General features: G+C 64.8%; 2 protein-coding genes across 6 annotated transcripts; one reads left to right on the top strand and one right to left on the bottom strand.

Moving 5' to 3' along the window:
- The first annotated feature begins 5211 nt into the window (after positions 1-5211).
- GNG13 (G protein subunit gamma 13) lies at positions 5212-8815 on the top strand. Of its 2 annotated transcripts, none has more exons than XM_045382802.2 (3): positions 5212-5313; positions 6896-7027; positions 7182-8815. In XM_045382802.2, exons 2-3 carry the CDS (start codon positions 6930-6932, stop codon positions 7285-7287), a joined length of 204 nt encoding a protein of 67 aa, XP_045238737.1. In that variant the 5' UTR covers positions 5212-5313; positions 6896-6929; the 3' UTR covers positions 7288-8815. The 2 variants fall into 2 exon arrangements, with proteins under 2 accessions (XP_045238737.1, XP_045238738.1); XM_045382803.3 differs by having other exon boundaries at positions 5212-5610.
- Positions 8770-17929, bottom strand: CHTF18 (chromosome transmission fidelity factor 18). 4 transcript variants are annotated; one of them, XR_012429574.1, is made up of 22 exons: positions 17756-17929; positions 17386-17580; positions 17151-17301; positions 16796-16964; positions 16232-16324; positions 16102-16154; positions 15828-15969; positions 15131-15340; positions 14552-14649; positions 14154-14277; positions 13910-14061; positions 13690-13783; positions 13440-13538; positions 13231-13361; positions 12326-12473; positions 11155-11379; positions 10844-10993; positions 10603-10733; positions 9840-9984; positions 9610-9741; positions 9089-9173; positions 8770-9007 (listed from the first exon to the last, which is right to left on the bottom strand). XR_012429574.1 is itself a non-coding variant. In XM_005590820.4 (22 exons), the coding sequence occupies exons 1-22, from the start codon at positions 17844-17846 to the stop codon at positions 8871-8873; spliced, it is 2931 nt and encodes a 976-aa protein (XP_005590877.3). In that variant the 5' UTR covers positions 17847-17929; the 3' UTR covers positions 8770-8870. The 4 variants fall into 4 exon arrangements, 3 of the variants coding, with proteins under 3 accessions (XP_005590877.3, XP_015298170.3, XP_015298169.3); XM_005590820.4 differs by having other exon boundaries at positions 9089-9146; positions 17386-17583; XM_015442684.3 differs by having other exon boundaries at positions 9089-9146.
- Between the last annotated feature and the right edge of the window lie 27 nt (positions 17930-17956).

Below are 17956 nucleotides of genomic sequence, written 5' to 3'. Positions count from 1 at the left end.
TATCAAGTGATTGATCTGTGGGGACGCAGGCGCCTACCTCAGAGCCCCCCCTCCCTCCCTTTCTCCCGCCCCAGCCAGCCTTGTGCATCTGCACGCACCTGGGCTGCTCAGGGGCTCTCTGCTGCCAACTGAGTGCGAGAAGTCTGTCGGTGCAGGGACCTGGGTGCTGCCACACGGGTGGAGAATCCATGGTGGCCGGTGGGAGGCCTCCAGCACAGACCCTGCACACTTGGAGGCTTCTGCTAGCAAAGCCCTGGGACCTAAGACCAGATGCCCAGGGCTACGGCCCACTTGGGATGACACACAGGGTCCCCAGATGGGTGCGTCTACCCCACTGACCCCCTTTTTGGGGTGCATGTGTCTGTTCTTGGGCTGCTTTGGGCCCCAGCGATTGGGGGTGGACGGTGTCGCCTTGTGAGAAGGAGCCCGTGTGGTAGGAGTGCCCTGTGGGCGCAGGCCAGGCCCTGGAATGGTCTGTGCCTCGCACACTGCGTTAAGTGACTGCGCTGTTCCCGAGCTGTTGAGGAGCTCAGAAATCCAGGCCGGCATCTTTCTGCCCCACGTGGTGGTAGAGATAGCCAGGAAGTGAGTGCCGGCCGCCCAGGGCCCCAGGCCCGTTTCCCGAGATAGGGCTTGGCCACCTGTGGTCTGGTCTCCACATGGCAGGATGCGCATTCGAGGCCTGTGACCCATGGGGTGGGAAGTGGGGCATGCAGGAGCTCCACCCGTGTTGGGGTGACCTGGCTGTCCCCAGCAGCCGCCTCTGCACGGGGCCTTCTGGTCAGTTTGGGCCATCCTAGTGTCTCGCTGGGCTCTGCCAAACCCACTTGCCAATCCGATTTGGAAGACGGTCCCGTCTACATGGTTTCCCCAGGCCTGGAAGCAGCAGCGGCACCACCCCCTGCACTGGGGGTCCCAGGATCCCCGATGGGCTGTGGCGTGACCCATCCAGGCTCTTAGAGGCCAACCTGGACTCACAGGATGTCCTGTGGGTCGTGGTGCAGGAAGGTCCTTGGGCCCTGACGCACTCACAGTGGTGGCCAGGGAGCCCGGAATGTTCGAATGAAGCAGTGGGGACGGACAGAGGCCAAAACACACCATGTTAACTTCTAATTTTCCTTGGGCAAAATCACTGGACCTCTGTCATCCTTTTTTTTTTTTTTTTTTTTGAGACAAGGTCTCCCTGTTGTGCGCTGTGGCATGATCATAGCTCACTACAGCCTCCACCTTCGAGGCTCAAGCGATCCTCCAGCCTCAGCCTCCCAAAGTGCTGGGACGACAGGTGTGAGCCACTGCACCCAGTCTAATCATCCCAAAGCAAGTGTCTGTCGGTGTGGGTGGGGACTCTCCCAAAGCCAGAGGCCCTGTCAGCCTGCTACACGACTCTGGCCACCACCCTGCGGATTACGGGCTCCTGGGAAAGCTGCCCCAGGGACCACGATACCGGAGGTGGCCTGGGGCAGAAGGCGCGACTCTCTCTCCCTCCTCTTCCCCCACAGACCTTGGAAAGGTCTCGCCTCAAGGCCTCCCACCACCCTCAGCTGAGCAAATGTGTGTCTATTTTGGAATATCTGCAACGTCTTTGAGCTGGCGCCCTTGAAAGAGAGTAATTTGGTGTAGCCGGCGGTGGGGGCCTCTGAGCCCAGCAGGCTGTTATTTTGCCCATCGGTTCCCCTTAAACACATTCAAGCTCGGAGTGGGGGCAGCACCCCATCCCCAGGAGCCCAGCTGGCATTGTTTCCGGGGACACACTGACCTCCAGTCCTCAGGCCAGGAGCTAGGGCGTCCGAGGCCGTGGGGATCCACTGCTCAGCCTGCTTCTGTGCTCCCAGGGCCTCGTGCCTCGGGCCAAACTTCTGGTTAGCGAAGAGATACCTGGGTTTTCAGGAGACGGCGTCTCTTAAGCAGGAATCCTCCGGCAATTGCAAATTGTAACCACGCACCGACCTGCAGCTGTTGTGAGTAAACTGAGCTGCGGCAGGCACGCTACCCCGAGGCCGCAGTGCAAGCGTGGCTACGGCCTGGCCCCTAGCAGGCCCCTGACTACACAGTGGAGGTCAGGTGTGGATGACAACCATGCACCCGGGATTCCCTTGAAGTTTTCTGTGCTTGTGTTTAAGAGCTTAAATTGTTTTGGAAAATCACTTTAAAACTTTCACAGAGGACATAAAAAGTCATTGCCGTGAGCTTCCTTTGGTTCAGAGGAGCTTCCTTACTTTCCTGGGCCCCACGTTTGCGGTTTTGTTTGCAGGGACTGAGCGAAGTCAGCGTGTCCACACACACATTCACCCATTGCACAGGCTGCCTGGGGCCGGCAGACCACAGGGTCCCGCTAGGACAGCCAGAGCCCTCTGCAGAGCCTAGGGTACAGGCTGGTGGAGGACGGGGCTAGCCCTGGGTCCCCAGCTCAGCACTTTGTTCCTCTGTTCCCTGGGGAGTTGACTGGTGGGGGCTGTCTCCCTCACCCACTCGGAGTTGAGGCCACAGGCAGAGGCCAGTCCCGGGAGACCTTGCGGCCGCAGCTTCCCGCTAGGAGGGGGTCAGAGACCCCTGTGCCAATGTGGGACCAAGCCCTAAGGTCAGTGTGAACGCCCCCAGCCTCACGTGCTTCCCCCGCGGTCTCGGCTGGCTGTAGATGGGGTCTCAGGCCCAGCTGCACAGCCCCATGTCTGGCGAGGCAGGAACCCCTCGGGCCAGGGACAGCCATTTCTAGGCCAGCGGAAAGAGCCCTGCGTGTCTCACCCAGCGCCCCAATTAGTGGCCTAATTTCAGAACGGAGCCCCTGGCCTCCCGGGAGGCTGCAGTCACTCAGGTGGGGAAATGGCTGCCGTTCTTCCCAGCAAGAATCACTGAAGCCAGGTCCAGCTGTGGGGCCGGGGGAGGGAGGTTCTAGACCCCGAGGCTGACTCCAGCTCGAGGGGTCGGGGCCTGGATGTGTTTGGGGGTGTCCAACTTTGGTAGGAAAAATTGGTAGGAAAGTAGAAGTCAGTCTTCAAGACCCCCGTCTTACTGAGGATGGCGTCTCACAGCCCCTCACACGGGAGTGGAGGTTACTGCACCCGCCCAGGTCAGCACAGGACCTGCTTCGGATTCTGGGGGTCCACACGACACGGGTGGGATGACTGGTGCCCCCCACCCCCAGAGACCTGAACCACCACAGAAGTGGGGAGAGACAGGACCTACCACACGCCTGGGACATGGGCCTGGAGCAGACCCAAGGCCCTCGGCTCACCCTGGCCCTGCCCCCACTTCCCTCAACCTCCTCCTGCCCTCAACCTTGGGCAGGTAGGCGGGCCAGGTCCACCGTGCAGGTACACACAGCCGCTTCTCCCCTGAGACGCTGAGGACCGGCAGGATGTGCCTGGACCACAAGGCGGTGCTCACTCCAGGACGTGGTGCCACGGCCTGTGTTGGCTGTCCTGGTGGCCCACACCGCACTCCAACCCGTGTCCTGATTTGCTGGGGGCACTGGCAGTGCTGGACATAACTCAGGCACCCTCGGTGACCTTTACTGGGTCCAGTGAATTGCCCAAAAGCCAGAACCTGGAGCCTTGGCGACCCCATTAGGAGACCCCCTAGGTCCTTCCAGATGAGCAGATGCAAAGGCCGTTTGGGGTCCTGAGAGCGGCCACAGAAGCCCCAGCTCTCACAACTCAGAGCTCAGGGTGTCCCCACCCTGGCCGTGGCTCCAAGCCACCTGCTGTCCCAGTGAATGCAGGGACATGTCCTGGGGTCCCCCCACCTTGCCTGCACCCTGGGGCAGCACACGCCCTTCCCCCAGCAGTCATGCCACCCTCTGGCGCCAGGTGCAGTGGTGCCCCCAGCCATAGGGACAGCCCCCAGCAGCCCAGATACTAAGGTGCATCCGGAGTCACAGCACCCAAGGGCACAGGCAGGGCAGGCACCAGGGCCAGGGGGAACTCGTCTAGCCCCCACCGTGCCAAGAGGAGCAGCCATCTGCCCTGAGGAGGAGGCCTGGTGCCCTGGGCTTTAAGCTGCCCCACCCCACCCCCAAATCCGTAATAAAAATAATCCCTTCCCTAATGTGCCCCAGTTCCGGAGGCGCCTCTGATCCCGCCAACCCCCATCAGGGCGGGAGGTGCAGGTGGCCCCGATTCACAGTCACAGCAGCGAGGAGGCCTGCTGAGTGGTTTCAGGGGCCTGGGCGCCCGCGAGGGACAGGCCCACCTCTCCCCAACCACCCCTGCAGGGCTCTGGGCCACCCCAGGCAGGCTGGGCAGTTCCTTGTGACACTGGGGAAGGCAGGACCTGCTCACAGGCCCCTGGCCCTGGCCCAGGCTTCCCCGGGGGTGGCCCAGCCTCTGCAAGGACTGAGTTTGGGGAGCTTGGCCCTGTGCCCCCAGAGGCTGCTGTTGCTGCCTGGGGGCCCCCACCTAGGATGCAACCTGGTGTGTGTGTCACCTGCTGGTACACGGCGCAGCTCCCACAGGAGCCCAAGGGGTGCACCCAAGACACAGAGAAATGTGCCAGAGGAAAAGGGGCCAGTCAGCTCTGCAGGCTGACAGATGCGGAACCGCAAAGGGAAGCCCCCTCCCCAGAGCCTCGAGGCCACACAATCCCTGCCGAGTGCTGCAGCTGGATGCACCTCTCCCGAGGCAGCGCGCCCCACAGCACCCACAGTGGGCTGGTGTTGGAGACGCCTCAGGCCGCCACTCTCAGCTCAGATCAGACTGAAGAGCACGGCACCCTCCTGCCCTCCGGCACCCTCCTGCCCTCCGGAGCTGGCCGCTGGTCTGGGAAGGGGGGATCGGGCGGAGCAGGGAGCTCCACGGAGACCCGGGGCGCCTAGCAGGAAAAGGCTCACATCCCAGGGTGAGCCACATGGCCCTCACAGGACGCCTGTCGGGGGCACAGCTGAGGGTCACCTGATCCCTGCAGGCTGCAGAGGCCCCAGAGGGTAAAGGGTCCTAGTCCCATCCCCACTCCTCCGGACTGGCCCAGGGCACTGGAGGGGGAAGGCCCCTGGTATGAAGCTAAGGAATCCATCCCCTCAAGTGGAAGGAGACCTCTCCACCAGGCCCAAGCTGGTCCCTCAGGGAAACTGGACCAGCCCCACTCTGGCCCCTGGCTTCGTGTCCACCCGCTGGGCGAGCCCTGGGCAGCACAGGCTGTCTCTGGGGTCAGCCCAGCCCTGAGGAGGGGGTGGGGGTGGCGCCAGGGCCCAGGTGGTGGGAGGGGCGGGGCGCAGCCAGGGCTCTGCCTGGCGGACTCCCGGCACATCACTTGGCCCTCGCTGTCACTCGCGGTCGCCTGGCTTTTGTCATCATTGTCCCTCCACTGTCACCTTTCAAGGTAGGTCCGACGAACAGGCCCCTGGGGCTAGGGAGGGCCTTGAGGCTCCGCGGCTCTCGGCTGGCCCAGGTCAGTCCCCTGGGCTCACCTAACTCCCGGGGCGAGGGCGGCTGCCCCACGGACAGCGAGACCCAACCCGAGCCGGTGCTGCAGGCAGGGAGGCGGCTCACGCGGTGCGGGGGAGCTGTGTCCATCTGAGCGCCGTGCGCCGCCTGCAGTGCCCACCGAGTCCTGCGGCTGGGGGCGTCCACAGGGTGCGTGGGGCAGGTGGCTGGGCTCGGCGGCAGCTGCGCGAAGGTAGGGCTGGGCGGTGAGGACCAGGCTGTGGGCGGGGCACCAACACCCCAGGCCTGGGAGGACCTGCACGCAGCTGGTCCCGCGCCCACATGGCTGAGTGTAGGGTCTCCGAGGAAAGACCCGCACTGGGGAAGGGGGCAGGTTGGGTGCTGGAACTCGAGGATCTCCAGGAGGGAATCCTCCCTCTGCACGACCCTGATCATTCCCCCCAGAAACTCGCCCCCACTTGTTCCCCGAGCTCCCACCCCGGGTCTGCCGGCTGCTGGGAGTCTGCCCACTTCACCAACCGGGATCCCACCAGCCCCAAGCCCTGGGCCCCTCCCTCGCTGGGGAGCAGCTGCGAGACCAAAGGGATAGGGAGACTGTTGGGCCAGGAGCCCCCTTCACAGCCAGAGGCAGCCTCCTCCAAACTCGACGCCAACCCCCAACCCAACCTCCCAAGGTTCAGCCCTGTCTCCCAACCTTGGGGATTGGGGCCAGGGTTGGGACAGAGTAAGGGACTCCCTGGGCCCCTGGAGTGGGCAGGGGGAGAGGCAGGGGGCATCCCACCCCTACTTGCCTCGAACTTGTGGCAGTTCTGAGGTGTCAACCTGTGGCATTCCCAGGCTGGCCACAAGCAGAAAGCATGCCGGTGATGTGTGTGGTTGCCAGACACACTGGGGACCCAGGGGCCACCAACAGCCCGTGTCCTACACTCAGGTCGTGTAGCCTGAGCCCCCGAGATCCTGAGCACACACCCCACCTGCCGGAGATGCAAACTGCAGCAAAATGTTCCCGTCCAGGAGTCCTGGCTCTGGACTGCGCTCTGCCCATGCAAAGCAGAGGGGCATGCCGCGGGGCGGGGCAGGGGCCACCTCCTGAGGACCTCACCCCACGCCTCACAACGTGGTCTGAGTCAGCCTGCATGGGCCTCAGTGGGAGGGTGGGAGCTGGGGGCCTGCCGTGCTGAGCACCCATTCTGCTGTCTGCAAGGGACCTTCTTAAGGTGTTGGGGGGGTGTGGGGAAGTAGCTAAGAATGTCTTGCAGTTAACTAGTCCCACTGGGGGAGGCGGGAGCTGGGGCCTCATGGGAACTTGCCCTGTGCCCTAAACCCTAGCAACGCATGTGGACCTGGGAAAGACACGAGTGGAGAAAACAGGGCCCAGGGTACTGGCCCAGGCAGTGATGGGGACTCTCGCCCCTTCATCCTGGGGGGCTCAGCTCAGGCCTGCCGGGAGGGAGCAGTGGGGATGGGGACTACAGGCTGGCAGCCTCGGCCCTGTGGCTTCCTCCTGTGCCCTCCAGCCCCAGGCTGGCTGCTTCGGAAGCTCCCGATGCCATGGAGGAGTGGGACGTGCCGCAGATGAAGAAAGAGGTGGAGAGCCTCAAGTACCAGCTGGCCTTCCAGCGGGAGATGGCATCCAAGACCATCCCTGAGTGAGTGCCCCACCCGTCTGATTTGCCTCTCATTTGTCTGCCCTGTGCTGGCCGCTCATTTTCATAGCCATGACCACCACCGCCGACGGCAGGTGCAGCAGGAGGCCCTCGGGGGCCAGGTGCCACCACTCACCCACGATCCACCCACCCGCAGGCTGCTGAAGTGGATCGAGGATGGGATCCCCAAAGACCCCTTCCTGAACCCCGACCTGATGAAGAACAACCCATGGGTGGAAAAGGGCAAATGCACCATCCTGTGAGCCCCGCACCCGGCCCCACTCACGCAGTCCTGTGAGCCCCTCTCCCGGCCCCACTCACGCCGTCCTGTGAGCCCACGCCCAGCCCCACTCACGCCGTCCTGTGAGCCCCGCACCCGGCCCCACTCACGCCGTCCTGTGAGCCCACGCCCGGCCCCACTCACGCCGTCCTGTGAGCCCCTCTCCCGGCCCCACTTACACCGTCCTGTGAGACCACGACTGGCCCCACTCACTCTATCCTGTGAGCCCCTCCCCCAGTCCCACTCGTACCATCCTGTGAGCCCCTCCCCCAGTCCCACTCGTACCATCCTGTGAGCCCCTCTCCTAGTCCCACTCACTCCATCCTGTGAGACCACACCCGGCCCCACTCACTCTATCCTGTGAGCCCCTCTCCCGGCCCCACTCACTCCATCCTGTGAGCCCCTCTCCCAGTCCCACTCGTACCATCCTGTGAGCCCCTCTCCCAGTCCCACTCACTCCATCCTGTGAGACCACACCCGGCCCCACTCACTCTATCCTGTGAGCCCCTCTCCCGGCCCCACTCACTCTTATCCTGTGAGCCCCACTCCCGGCCCCACTCACTCTATCCTGTGAGCCCCACTCCCGGCCCCACTCACTCCATCCTGTGAGCCCCACTCCCGGCCCCACTCACTCTATCCTGTGAGCCCCACTCCCGGCCCCACTCACTCCATCCTGTGAGCCCCTCTCCCAGTCCCACTCACTCCATCCTGTGAGACCACGCCCGGCCCCACTCACTCTATCCTGTGAGAGCACGCTCGGCCCCACTCACTCCATCCTGTGAGCCCCACTCCCGGCCCCACTCACTCCATCCTGTGAGCCCCTCTCCCAGTCCCACTCACTCCATCCTGTGAGACCACGCCCGGCCCCACTCACTCCATCCTGTGAGACCACGCCCGGCCCCACTCACTCTATCCTGTGAGAGCACGCTCGGCCCCACTCACTCTATCCTGTGAGCCCCACTCCCGGCCCCACTCACTCCATCCTGTGAGCCCCTCTCCCGGCCCCACTCACTCCATCTTGTGAGCCCCACTCCCGGCCCCACTCACTCTATCCTGTGAGCCCCACTCCCGGCCCCACTCACTCCATCCTGTGAGTCCCACTCCCGGCCCCACTCACTCTATCCTGTGAGCCCCACTCCCGGCCCCACTCACTCTATCCTGTGAGCCCCACTCCCGGCCCCACTCACTCTATCCTGTGAGCCCCACTCCCGGCCCCACTCCCACCATCCTGTGAGTCCCACTCCCGGCCCCACTCACGCCATCCTGTGAGACCACGCCTGGCCCCACTCACTCTATCCTGTTAGCCCCACTCCCAGCCCCACTCACTCCATCCTCTGAGCCCCACACGTGGCCCTACTGACTCCATCCTGTGAGACGGCACCCAGCCCCACTCACTCTATCCTGTGAGCCCCTCTCCTGGACCCACTCGCACCATCCTGTGAGCCCCACTCCACTCGCGCGTGACTGCAGTCTGTAAAGGCGTGACTTTATAAAGACATCAGGTTTCCGTCCCTCTGCACACTCTCGGGGAAGCAATGCGGGGGCGTGTCCGCGGGTCAGAGAGACCTAGAGCAAGTCCCTGATGTACAGGCTGCGCCGCACAGCATTGGAGACACCCTCGTTGAAGCGGAACCAGACCTCGCTCCTGCCCACCGCCGTGCCCATGCGCCGCTCCACTGAGTCCTGCTCCGGGGCCGTGTCCCCTGCGGGGCCACAGGGTTGCTCCTCAGCTGGACCCCAGCACCCCAGGCCCCCCACAACCCCACAACACGCCCCACACACACCTGCACTCCGGGCTGCTGTGCTCCTGACAACCACACGTCCAAAGAAGTCCCTCTCAGGCTGATGGGGAGGAGGGACTAGTCAGCCCTGTAGGACAGACGCCCCGTCCAGCCCCTGCCCAAGACAGGAGGACCAAGAGCCTCTCCAGGGAGGAGGGGCTGGAGCCCCTCTGAGCCACCTTTTCCAAACCTGGCCCAGGCCAGCTGCCCCTCACCCCTCACTGCCATCTGCTCCCCACCAGGTGCCAACCAAGAAGAGCCAATATAGCCACTCTTCTGCCCAGACGGGAAACTGAGGCCCGAGTAGAACCCTGGTCATGCTGAGTGTAGGGAGCTGGTCCTTCAGAGCCCCACCCTCAGCCAGACGACTCCTGTGGCTCAGCCCCAACCCCAAAGACACCCTGGCCCCACCCCTGAAGATACCCTGGCCCTGCCCCTGAAGATACTTGGCCCTGCCTCATGACTGCCCCAGCCCCACCCCCAAAGGCACCCTGGTCCCGCCCCCGTGGCTGCCCATTCCACACCTGTTCCTCCCGGACCGCTCGCCTCATGATGTGCTCCAGCCGCTGCTCGTGGTTGCGTGGGGCAGGTCGGCACACCCCTTTCTCCCCACTGCCCCCCAGCAGACCCTCGAGCCCTGGGGAGCTCCCGTCCACCTGCAGGGAGCAGGACTGTGAGGTCTGGTCACACAGCGCTACAGTGGGGATGGTCCACGCCCAGGCCCCAGCCTGCTCCAGAGCCTGGGTGGGCTCACCTGGGGGCTGTTCTCTGCCCGGGCCAAAGCCTCCGCCCGCCGCATCTTCTCCACCTCGATCTCGCGGGCGATGAGCTGCTTGGCCTGGTAGGTCAGGGGCTTGCGGGCAGGCAGCTCGGGGAAGCGGCAGAGTTCCTCCACGTTCCTGCTCAGCGCCGGGGGCACCAGGGCAGGTCAGTGGGGCCAGGCCCAGGACCAGAGACCCGCCAGGCGCTCCAACCGCAAACCCCAAAAGTCACAACGCCAGAGCGAGAATGTAGGGTGAGTCCTGGTGCCGCCGCACCCCAACCCCACAGCAGCCGAGTTTAACTGCCCCGAGCCTCAGTTTCCCCAACTGCAAGTACACGTGGGATGATGAAACCTGCCGGGGGCTGCCACGACAGCGACTTAGTGTCCTGCACATTGGTGCTGTTGCTGGGGCAGCAGGACCCTGGGGCTACTGCCCCGTGCCTCACACCCGCCACCCCCGTGGCCATCCCACAGCGGGAAACAGCCTTGGAAAGCGCAGTCCCTCTCGGGGCCCCCCAGCTCCAGCTCCATGTGGGGGCACTAAGGTTGGGAGCAGCTCTGCAGCAAAACTCAGGTCCCAAGGCCAATCTCAGGTGACTGGGGGTGACCCCCCTTCACGGTCACATCGTAGCGAGGGATACACTGGGGCCCGACACCCCAGACACCATGACTGGGCTTTCAGACTCCCGGCCCTATGCGGGCCCTGGCACCTGGAGCACCTCCAGGCCCCCGCCCCAGGCACTGGGGGACTCACGGCTCCAGCCTGTAGATATACTGCCCGTCGGGCGTGCGCTCCTGGCGGTAGGTCAGGCTGTAAGCGAGCATCGTGCCCACCAGGCTGGCCAGCTGTTGCTTCTCACGGGTGCTGTACAGCTGTGTGCTCACCTGGGGGCCGGGGGCAGCAGGCGGGGGCTGAGCAGGCTGTACAGCTGTGTGCTCACATAGGACGGGAGGACAGCAGGCGGGGAGTCCCCCACCCTGGGGACGGCACTCACGGGGCGGAGCTTGGGCGCAAGAATGTCCAGGAGCAGGCAGAGGGCGTCCAGGAGCAAGGCCTGGGGCGTGGCCCGGCTGCGCGCGGCTGGTGCGATGCCGGACACCAGCGTCTGGATCAAGTTCCTCATCTGGCTCATCCGGTTCTGGGCCTGGGGCAGGGGGCGAACCAAGGCCTGGTCACCGGGGCCTCCCAGGCCAAGTAGGGGAACGGTGGGTGGGGGAACGGTGGGTGCGGGAATGGTGGGTGGGGCCGGGGGCAGCCACACGGGCAGCACGGGGGTGGGCAGCAGTGGCGCAGAGGCGAGCACACCTCCTGCTGGCTGCTGGGGAAGGTGATCCTGGGTGTGTGGCTGGAAGCAAATAGCACGTGGAAGGCCACGGGCAGGAACGGTGGGTAGCGCAGCAGCTGGAAGCTCTGGCTGTGGTGAGCAGCCCCCACCAGCAGGTCGTCGAAGGCCAGCCAGTCGAGGGCCGCACACACGGCGGCCAGGCTGGAGTCTCGAAGCCGCAGGCGCAGGAAGTTGTCAAACAGGCCCTGCAGGCAGCCAGCAACCCCTGAGCTCCTGCCCCTCACGCCCCTGCCCATCCCAGGAAAAGTGCACCACCACAAACCCTCCACCTCCTGCCCGCGGACCCTCCACCTCCTGCCCGCGGACCCTCCACCTCCTGCCCGGCATGCCGCCTGCCCCACAAGGGTCCCCACAAGACTGGGCGTCGGGCAGCAGCACACACCAGCAAGGGGCCATGGGGTCTGGGGGTTGGAGGAGGGTCCACCCTGAGCATCCTCACTCCAGCTTGACAGAGACTGAGACAAGGGGGTGAACTGCCCACCAGGAGGCCTCCAGGAACCAAAGAGGTCCAGCCTCACTCAGCCCCTCCTTAGACTGTCTGAGGAAGCTCCGCCCACCAGTGTCTCTACCCCGTTCCTCGGGGGACTCTATCCACGCTGCCCCTCCACATCGCGAGTTTTGGGATTTGGGGATTGACTCTGGATCCCCAGCTGTTAATCCAAAGCTGCTTAGAGTCAGTCTGCAGCTTAGGCAGGGACTCCCGGGGGCAGGGTGGCAAGAAGCCCTCACCGCCTTGCTCTCCACCCCACGTGCACCCTAAGTCCAGAATCCAGCCCCTCACAGCCCCAGGCCACGCCATCGGGCAGAGGCTCCACCCCAACCCGCTGAGTCCCAAGCAGCCACCAGAGCAACCTCCCCCGTCGGATGGCCGCCCCTCCCGCCCTGCCTGCCAGCCCGTGCCCTGCAGCCCCTCCCGCCCTGCCTGCCAGCCCATGCCCTGCAGCCCCTCCCGCCCTCCTAGCTCCTGCTCCCCACCTCAGAGGCCTCCTGGCACCCCATCTCCCGAACCTGGCTCTCTCAGCACCCACAAAGCACCTCCCCGTCCACACGGGAGGGTCGGCAGGGGCAGGGGCACAGCCCAGGTCCTGAACAAGCAGCCCCCGGGCAGGGATTTTGGGGGAGGACAGGTACCTGGACCACCTTCTCGTGCTCGCCCGCGGAGGCGGCAGCATGCAGGACACGGTAGAATCGCTGCGAGGCGGAGGTCAGGGAGCCCGCGTCCCCGTCACCCAGCAGGAGCGTGTCAGCAGGCAGGGCGGGGTCCTGGCCCACACGGCGCCTGCAGATGGGATGCTGAAACTGGATGGGCCCGTGTAAGAGCAGAGGTAGCCGCACTGTCTCCCAGGGAAACTCAAAGGCCCCATCAGAGCCGCCACCCACTTCGTTCTTCTCAGCAGAAAAACAGCCAAAGACATGCCTGACCTGAACTCCCTGAAAAATTCCCTCGAGCCGAGGAGGAGCCCCACTCTGGGAGGAGCCCTGCCCTGACCCTCTGGGGCTAGGGAACCCCAGGGAAAGTCACCCCCCAGGGTCCAGGCCAGGAGCAGCACATCTCACAGGCCCAGGCCGGCGTCTCCCATGTCTTGCGGCACGACCAGGCCAGCATCCCCTGGGGTCCCATGCCAGGTCAGGACGGAGACACGCTGGCTGCTCCTGCCTGCAGGAGGCCTCGTGGTATGGAGAGGCAGGAGCTCAGAGACCACAGCCCAGGCCAAACGTGGCAAAAATGTGGGTGCAGCTGGGGCAGGGCCTAGGTCAAAGGGCGCCCTGGACAGGGACACCCTGGAGGCCCCACCACATCAGGGGTGTCCTTCCCACAGGGGGCCCTGGAGGTTTCCCTGGCTGACCCACCAAGGCTGCAGTGGCGAGAAAAAGCCAGGAAAAGGCTGAGGAGGGCCCTGGAGGCCGGACCAGGCAGCCACGGGCTCAGGACAATGAGTTCCCACCTCAAGGATCGTGCTGGCCTGCACGCAGGGCCAGCGTCCTGGGGTCTGGGCACCGTGGGCGTCCAGGCCAAGGCTGTGGCCGCCGCCTACCTCTGGGCTCGAGGCAGCTGGAAGACCTCCTGCCACACCGAGAAGAGCCCTCTGCGCTGGTCCTTGAGGCCCACGCGTGTGGCCTGCACGTCTCGCACGCTCAGCTCCCGCTGGCCCCGACTGTACAGGAACTGGACACAGGGCGGGGGCATGAGAGGCGGCTGACTCCTGACCCCACCCCACCCCACCTGATGCCTGCCGGCCCCCACCTGCAGGGTGTTGATGCAGGCCCGGATGTCATTGTCAGTTTTCTCACAGAGGGCCGCCAGCACCCCCGGGTCAGTCCTCATGCCCTGCCGCAGGGAGACCTGGGGGAGGAGGGCTGCTGGAGGGCCCGATGGTATGCCCCATCCTGCCGGGGGTTACCAGGGCTCCATGGGGAGGGGCAGGGAAACGGCCAGAACGAGGTCACACCCCCAACCCTGCCCTGAGCCACGCTGCTCCCTGGGCTCCACCGACCTCCTGGAGTCGCTGCACCAGCCTCGAGGGCAGAGTCGGCGGGAAGTGCAGCAGGAGCGCCTGCTGTTTCAGCTGCCGCAGGGACGGTGCGAACCTGAGGAGAGGCAGCAGGGCGGGGACCCCGGAGTCGGCACCTCAGCCCAGGACACAGGGACAGGCCGGGTCCCTCCCTCCAGGCGCCGGGGCCTCTCCTGACTGTGGTGCCCACCCGTGCACTCACTGGTCGTTGCAAATGCAAATAATGGGCCTCATGAGGAGCGCCCCCTCTGCCCGGCGCCGTCGGCCGCCACCTGAAGGCACAGCCGGGCCCTGTGGCTCCGCCTCCTGTGGCCCCTTGCGGTTCAGGATGCTCAGGAGGACGTTGATGGCGGCCTTGGGGGAGGTGCAGAAGACACAGTGAGTCCAGGCCCTGCTGCCCACCTGCCCGCCCGCCCACCCACCCACCCAGGCATCAAGGAGCCCACCACGGGGGCCCCGTCGATCTCATCGATGACCAGGCAGTTGGGCTTCCCACCAGCACCCAGCACCGACTCCATCTGGGTGGCCGCCTCGATGCGCGTGCGGAAGGCCTCCGGACTACGGTCGTCACTGGAACAGGGAGGTCAGAGGTCGTCAGGACGGCGGGCATCCCTGGCCGGGCAGCCTCCCGAGGCCGGGGCTGCTGCACTTGCGTAGAAGCCGCCACATGACACAGCCGTGCCGATCCCGTGAACCCCAAGGAAGGCCACATTTCCCTGGCCCACACGCCCAGGCCCCCACCACCCTCGAGATGGGAACATCCACACCCAGTTTCAGGTCCACGGCCAAAACTCAAACACATCAGGACAGAATGAGAGCCAGAGACAGGCCTCACGTCACTCACCTGGCGTTCATCTCCACCACAGAGTACCCCGCGTGACGTGCAATCACGTGTGCCAGGGTGGTCTTCCCCAGCCCCGGAGGCCCACACAGCAGTGCCACCTGCAGCCCAGGTAGACGGAGGCATGGCGTGCACCGCACCTACAGAATGCTCCTGGCCCAGCAACCAGGGACTGCCATGTGTGCCCCACAGGCTGGGTGCTCCCCCCGCCCCACTCCGGCCATCAAATAAGAACAAAATTCAGCACGTTCATGCACCAAGGTGGCAACAGAAAAAAAACCCTGCACAAAACAAGGTTCATGCAGACAAAACACAGCTGGTCCCCAAGTGACAGCCCCCAGAAACCACCCACCTTCCACCCAGACCATCTTGGCCAACTATAAAGCCCTTCAGGGACACTGACTTCCCCCAAGTTGTTACCGGAACATACCCAGTTCTAACTCATGTTAATGGCACTTCACGCCAAGACCCACGTGTCATCACACCCGCGGCTCCTGGAGAAACTCAACAGGCTGCCAAGGTGCCGGCCGCCAAGTGCAAAGCCTCAGGCTTATTGCTGGCAGCATGGCTGGCAGGGCTCACCTTCTGCCTCGGTCGCTGGCTCGGGTCCAGCCCAGCCTCCAGCATCTCCTCCAGCACCTGTTCGTGGCTCTTCCACTTTCCTGGGGCCGTGGCCTCCTTGCTGACCCGGGCCGGCTCAACACTGGGCCTGGGCTTCCGGGAAGGCCTCTCGTGGCCAAACACCACCAAGTCCCACAACTTCAGCCACTTGAGCAGGCAGCGGTTGGTGAACTACGGGAAGGGAAGCATAGCCTGAGGGCACTGCCTCCAGGCACGGCCAGTCAGCCTGCAACCTTGAGCCCCATGACCCCATGGGACGCTGAGCCACAGGATGAATGGCCACTCCCATCTTCCTGCTGGTAAGTGACCATGAGGCTAACACCAAGGGCTCCGTCCCCACGGCTCTGGCCACAACCCATCTGGGAGGCACCTGCCCTCCCCAGGGGCACCTCAGTGTCAACTGCTGCAAAGGTAGGTAAAGGAACTGAGACTTGGATCAGGTGACACCCTGGACCCCTGGCCTGCCTCACACGTCATAGGGGGCCAGTAGCACACAGCCCTGTGCTCAGTTCCCCGCCTACAACTCAAAGAGATAAACCAGAGCCTCACTCCATCTCTGAAGCCCTGTGGACTAGCTGTGCAAAAATCACTGGGCCCAGGTTCTTCCCTCCTGGGAACAGAGGAAGCCAGTCACACTTGAGCGAGAACGAGATCTCACGTCATCACTGAGCAGCTCCGTGTAGTGCCGGGGTGCAAACTCATCCACCCAGAGGCAGTGAGTGGAGGTGTCTTGGCCGTCAGCTGGCTCCTCCTCAGGGGCCCCCACGGGCTGGGCTGCCTCCTCCTCCCCTGACCTGAGACTGGAGAGAACCATGTCCTGAGCCACAAACCCCTCGCAGGGACCCTGCCTGCCCACACACCACGGAACATGAGCTAAGAGGTCATGCAAGAGCCAACGAGAGTCCCCAGGGCGGAAGGGCTGGCAGAGTCACCTGCGCAGGGTGTCTGAGAGCCTCTGGGCCTCCTGAAGCAGCCGCTCCCGCCGCTGTGCAAACAACAGGCTGGGATCAGGAGGGCTCAGGCGGCCCTGCCACCACCCCCCAGCAAACCCGCAGCCCCAACCTCGCCGTCGACCTGCTCCTTCAGGGAGGTGAAGGACACACCCAGCAGATCCAGCTGGCCCCCGCCTCGCCACGGGACGTGGAGCAGAGGGCTCTGTGGGGAAGGAAGAACAATTGCCCATGGGCTCCTCCCAGGTCACAGGGTTCACCCCAGCCCCCATCAGTGCTCACGGACCCAGGTGGGACAACCCCAGTAAGCTGGCCAGTGAGGGGTGGGAGACGGGGCAGGGGGGCCAAAAAAAAAAAGCCATCCCGATGAGACAGCTGCAAAGAAGAAGCTGCAAAGGTGGGCAGCTTGAGGAGAAAGGGAGAAAAGGCAAAAGCAGGAAAGGGAAGCAAGGAGGAGACCCTCTCCACCCCCAGGCCATGCAAACAGAATGGACAGCAGCCTGGAGTGGGAAGACTGTGTCCTCTAAAGCTACGCCCCACGAAGCAGCCTCCCCCGAGGAAGCCCCTGGCAGCGTGCACGGGATTGGCTGTGAGCAAATGGCACAGGTGAGGGCTCCCAGGACCCTTTCCTGAACAGCACCAGCCCACCCACCGTGCAGGAAGGACGGCCACCCACCTGCACCCCTGTGGCGACAGGGTCAGCACGCAGCACCAGATAGGCCCGGATGCCCTCCGTGGATGTCACATGGACGTAGTCCTCCAAGATGGGGGGCCGCCTCAGGACGGGATTGCGGGCGGCTGGTGAGGCCCGTGTGAGACCCACGTCAGCAGCAGCGTCTGAGGCTCTGAGGAGAGACCAGGGATCAGTGACAGAAACTCAAACCTCAGGTCACCCTTGGATGTGGGTGTCCAAAGCCACCCTCAGCCATGGAACCCTCCCCACCCCCCAGGCCTCATCCAGGGCACCGGATGGGCTCCACCTGCGTCCCCCTGGACAGATGGGATGGGACACCCATGTCTGAGGCACACACTCGTGGTCCCACAGCTCAGCAAGGTCCTCAGGGCTCGGCGGCGGGGTGATGTCCATCGGCGGAGAGTCGGGAAGAGGCAGCTCCTCCATCTCCTCCGACTTGAAGTTCAGCCTCTTGACCACCTGCAGCCTAGGCCGTTTGATCCTGGGGGCTGGGGGAGACACATGCAGGGAACCAGAGGCCTCCTCAGCCTCGCGCCCACCCCGGAGGCCCTGGGGCAATGCCGGCGACCTACCGTGGGGAAGAGACCCAGCCGGCTGCAGGTCGGCGTCCACCTGCCTCTTCCCGGCGCGGCCCTGGCTGCTGCCCAGAGATGCGGCTGGGGCGGGGCGGGAGGCCGCGTCCCCTCTGGCGAGGGCCTCCTCGAACGTCCGCGGGGGCCGGCCCGCGGTGGACAGGGGGACCCCGGAGGGCGACGGAGTCGACGCCCCTGCTGGGAGAGGAGATTGTCAGCGGCCGCCCCGAGACAGCAGATCCCGCCAGCGGCGGCATGAAGGGCCCTTCGGCTCCCGGCACGCCCTCCCCGAGGTCGCCACTGTCCCGGCTTTCGCAGCGGCCTCGCCTCCTCCCGACATCCCTCCTCGACACCCGGCGCCGCGCCCCACCTTCCAGCTCGGCCAGCACCTCCAGCTCGGCCGCGAACTGGCTGTGGAAATCGTCCTCCACGCCGTACAGCTCCTGCTCGTAGTCCTCCATGCCGTCCGCGAGCCCGGGTCCCGCTCCAAACCTCCCGCTCCGAACCTCCCGCGCCGCCACCGCCGCCGCGTACCACCCGCCCCGAGCGTGCCGGGCGCCGCCAATCAGCA

The sequence above is a fragment of the Macaca fascicularis genome, chromosome 20 (assembly GCF_037993035.2).
Source record: "Macaca fascicularis isolate 582-1 chromosome 20, T2T-MFA8v1.1".
NCBI classification, from domain to species: Eukaryota; Metazoa; Chordata; class Mammalia; order Primates; family Cercopithecidae; genus Macaca; species Macaca fascicularis.
The sequence above is the reverse complement of the archived record's forward strand: the minus strand, read 5'-3'. Positions and strand labels throughout refer to the sequence as shown.

What these genes read in the sequence shown, in the direction of transcription:
- GNG13 (XM_045382802.2), top strand. Translation starts at nt 6,930, where the DNA reads ATGGAGGAGTGGGACGTGCCGCAGATGAAGAAAGAGGTGGAGAGCCTC. An exon ending in GCATCCAAGACCATCCCTGA is followed by an intron (nt 7,028 to 7,181) that starts GTGAGTGCCCCA and finishes ACCCACCCGCAG; the next exon opens with GCTGCTGAAGTGGATCGAGG.
- CHTF18 (XM_015442683.3), bottom strand. Translation starts at nt 17,846, where the DNA reads ATGGAGGACTACGAGCAGGAGCTGTACGGCGTGGAGGACGATTTCCAC. An exon ending in TTGCGCCCAAGCTCCGCCCC is followed by an intron (nt 10,734 to 10,843) that starts GTGAGTGCCGTC and finishes CCCGGCCCCCAG; the next exon opens with GTGAGCACACAGCTGTACAG. An exon ending in GGGCAGAGAACAGCCCCCAG is followed by an intron (nt 9,742 to 9,839) that starts GTGAGCCCACCC and finishes TGCTCCCTGCAG; the next exon opens with GTGGACGGGAGCTCCCCAGG.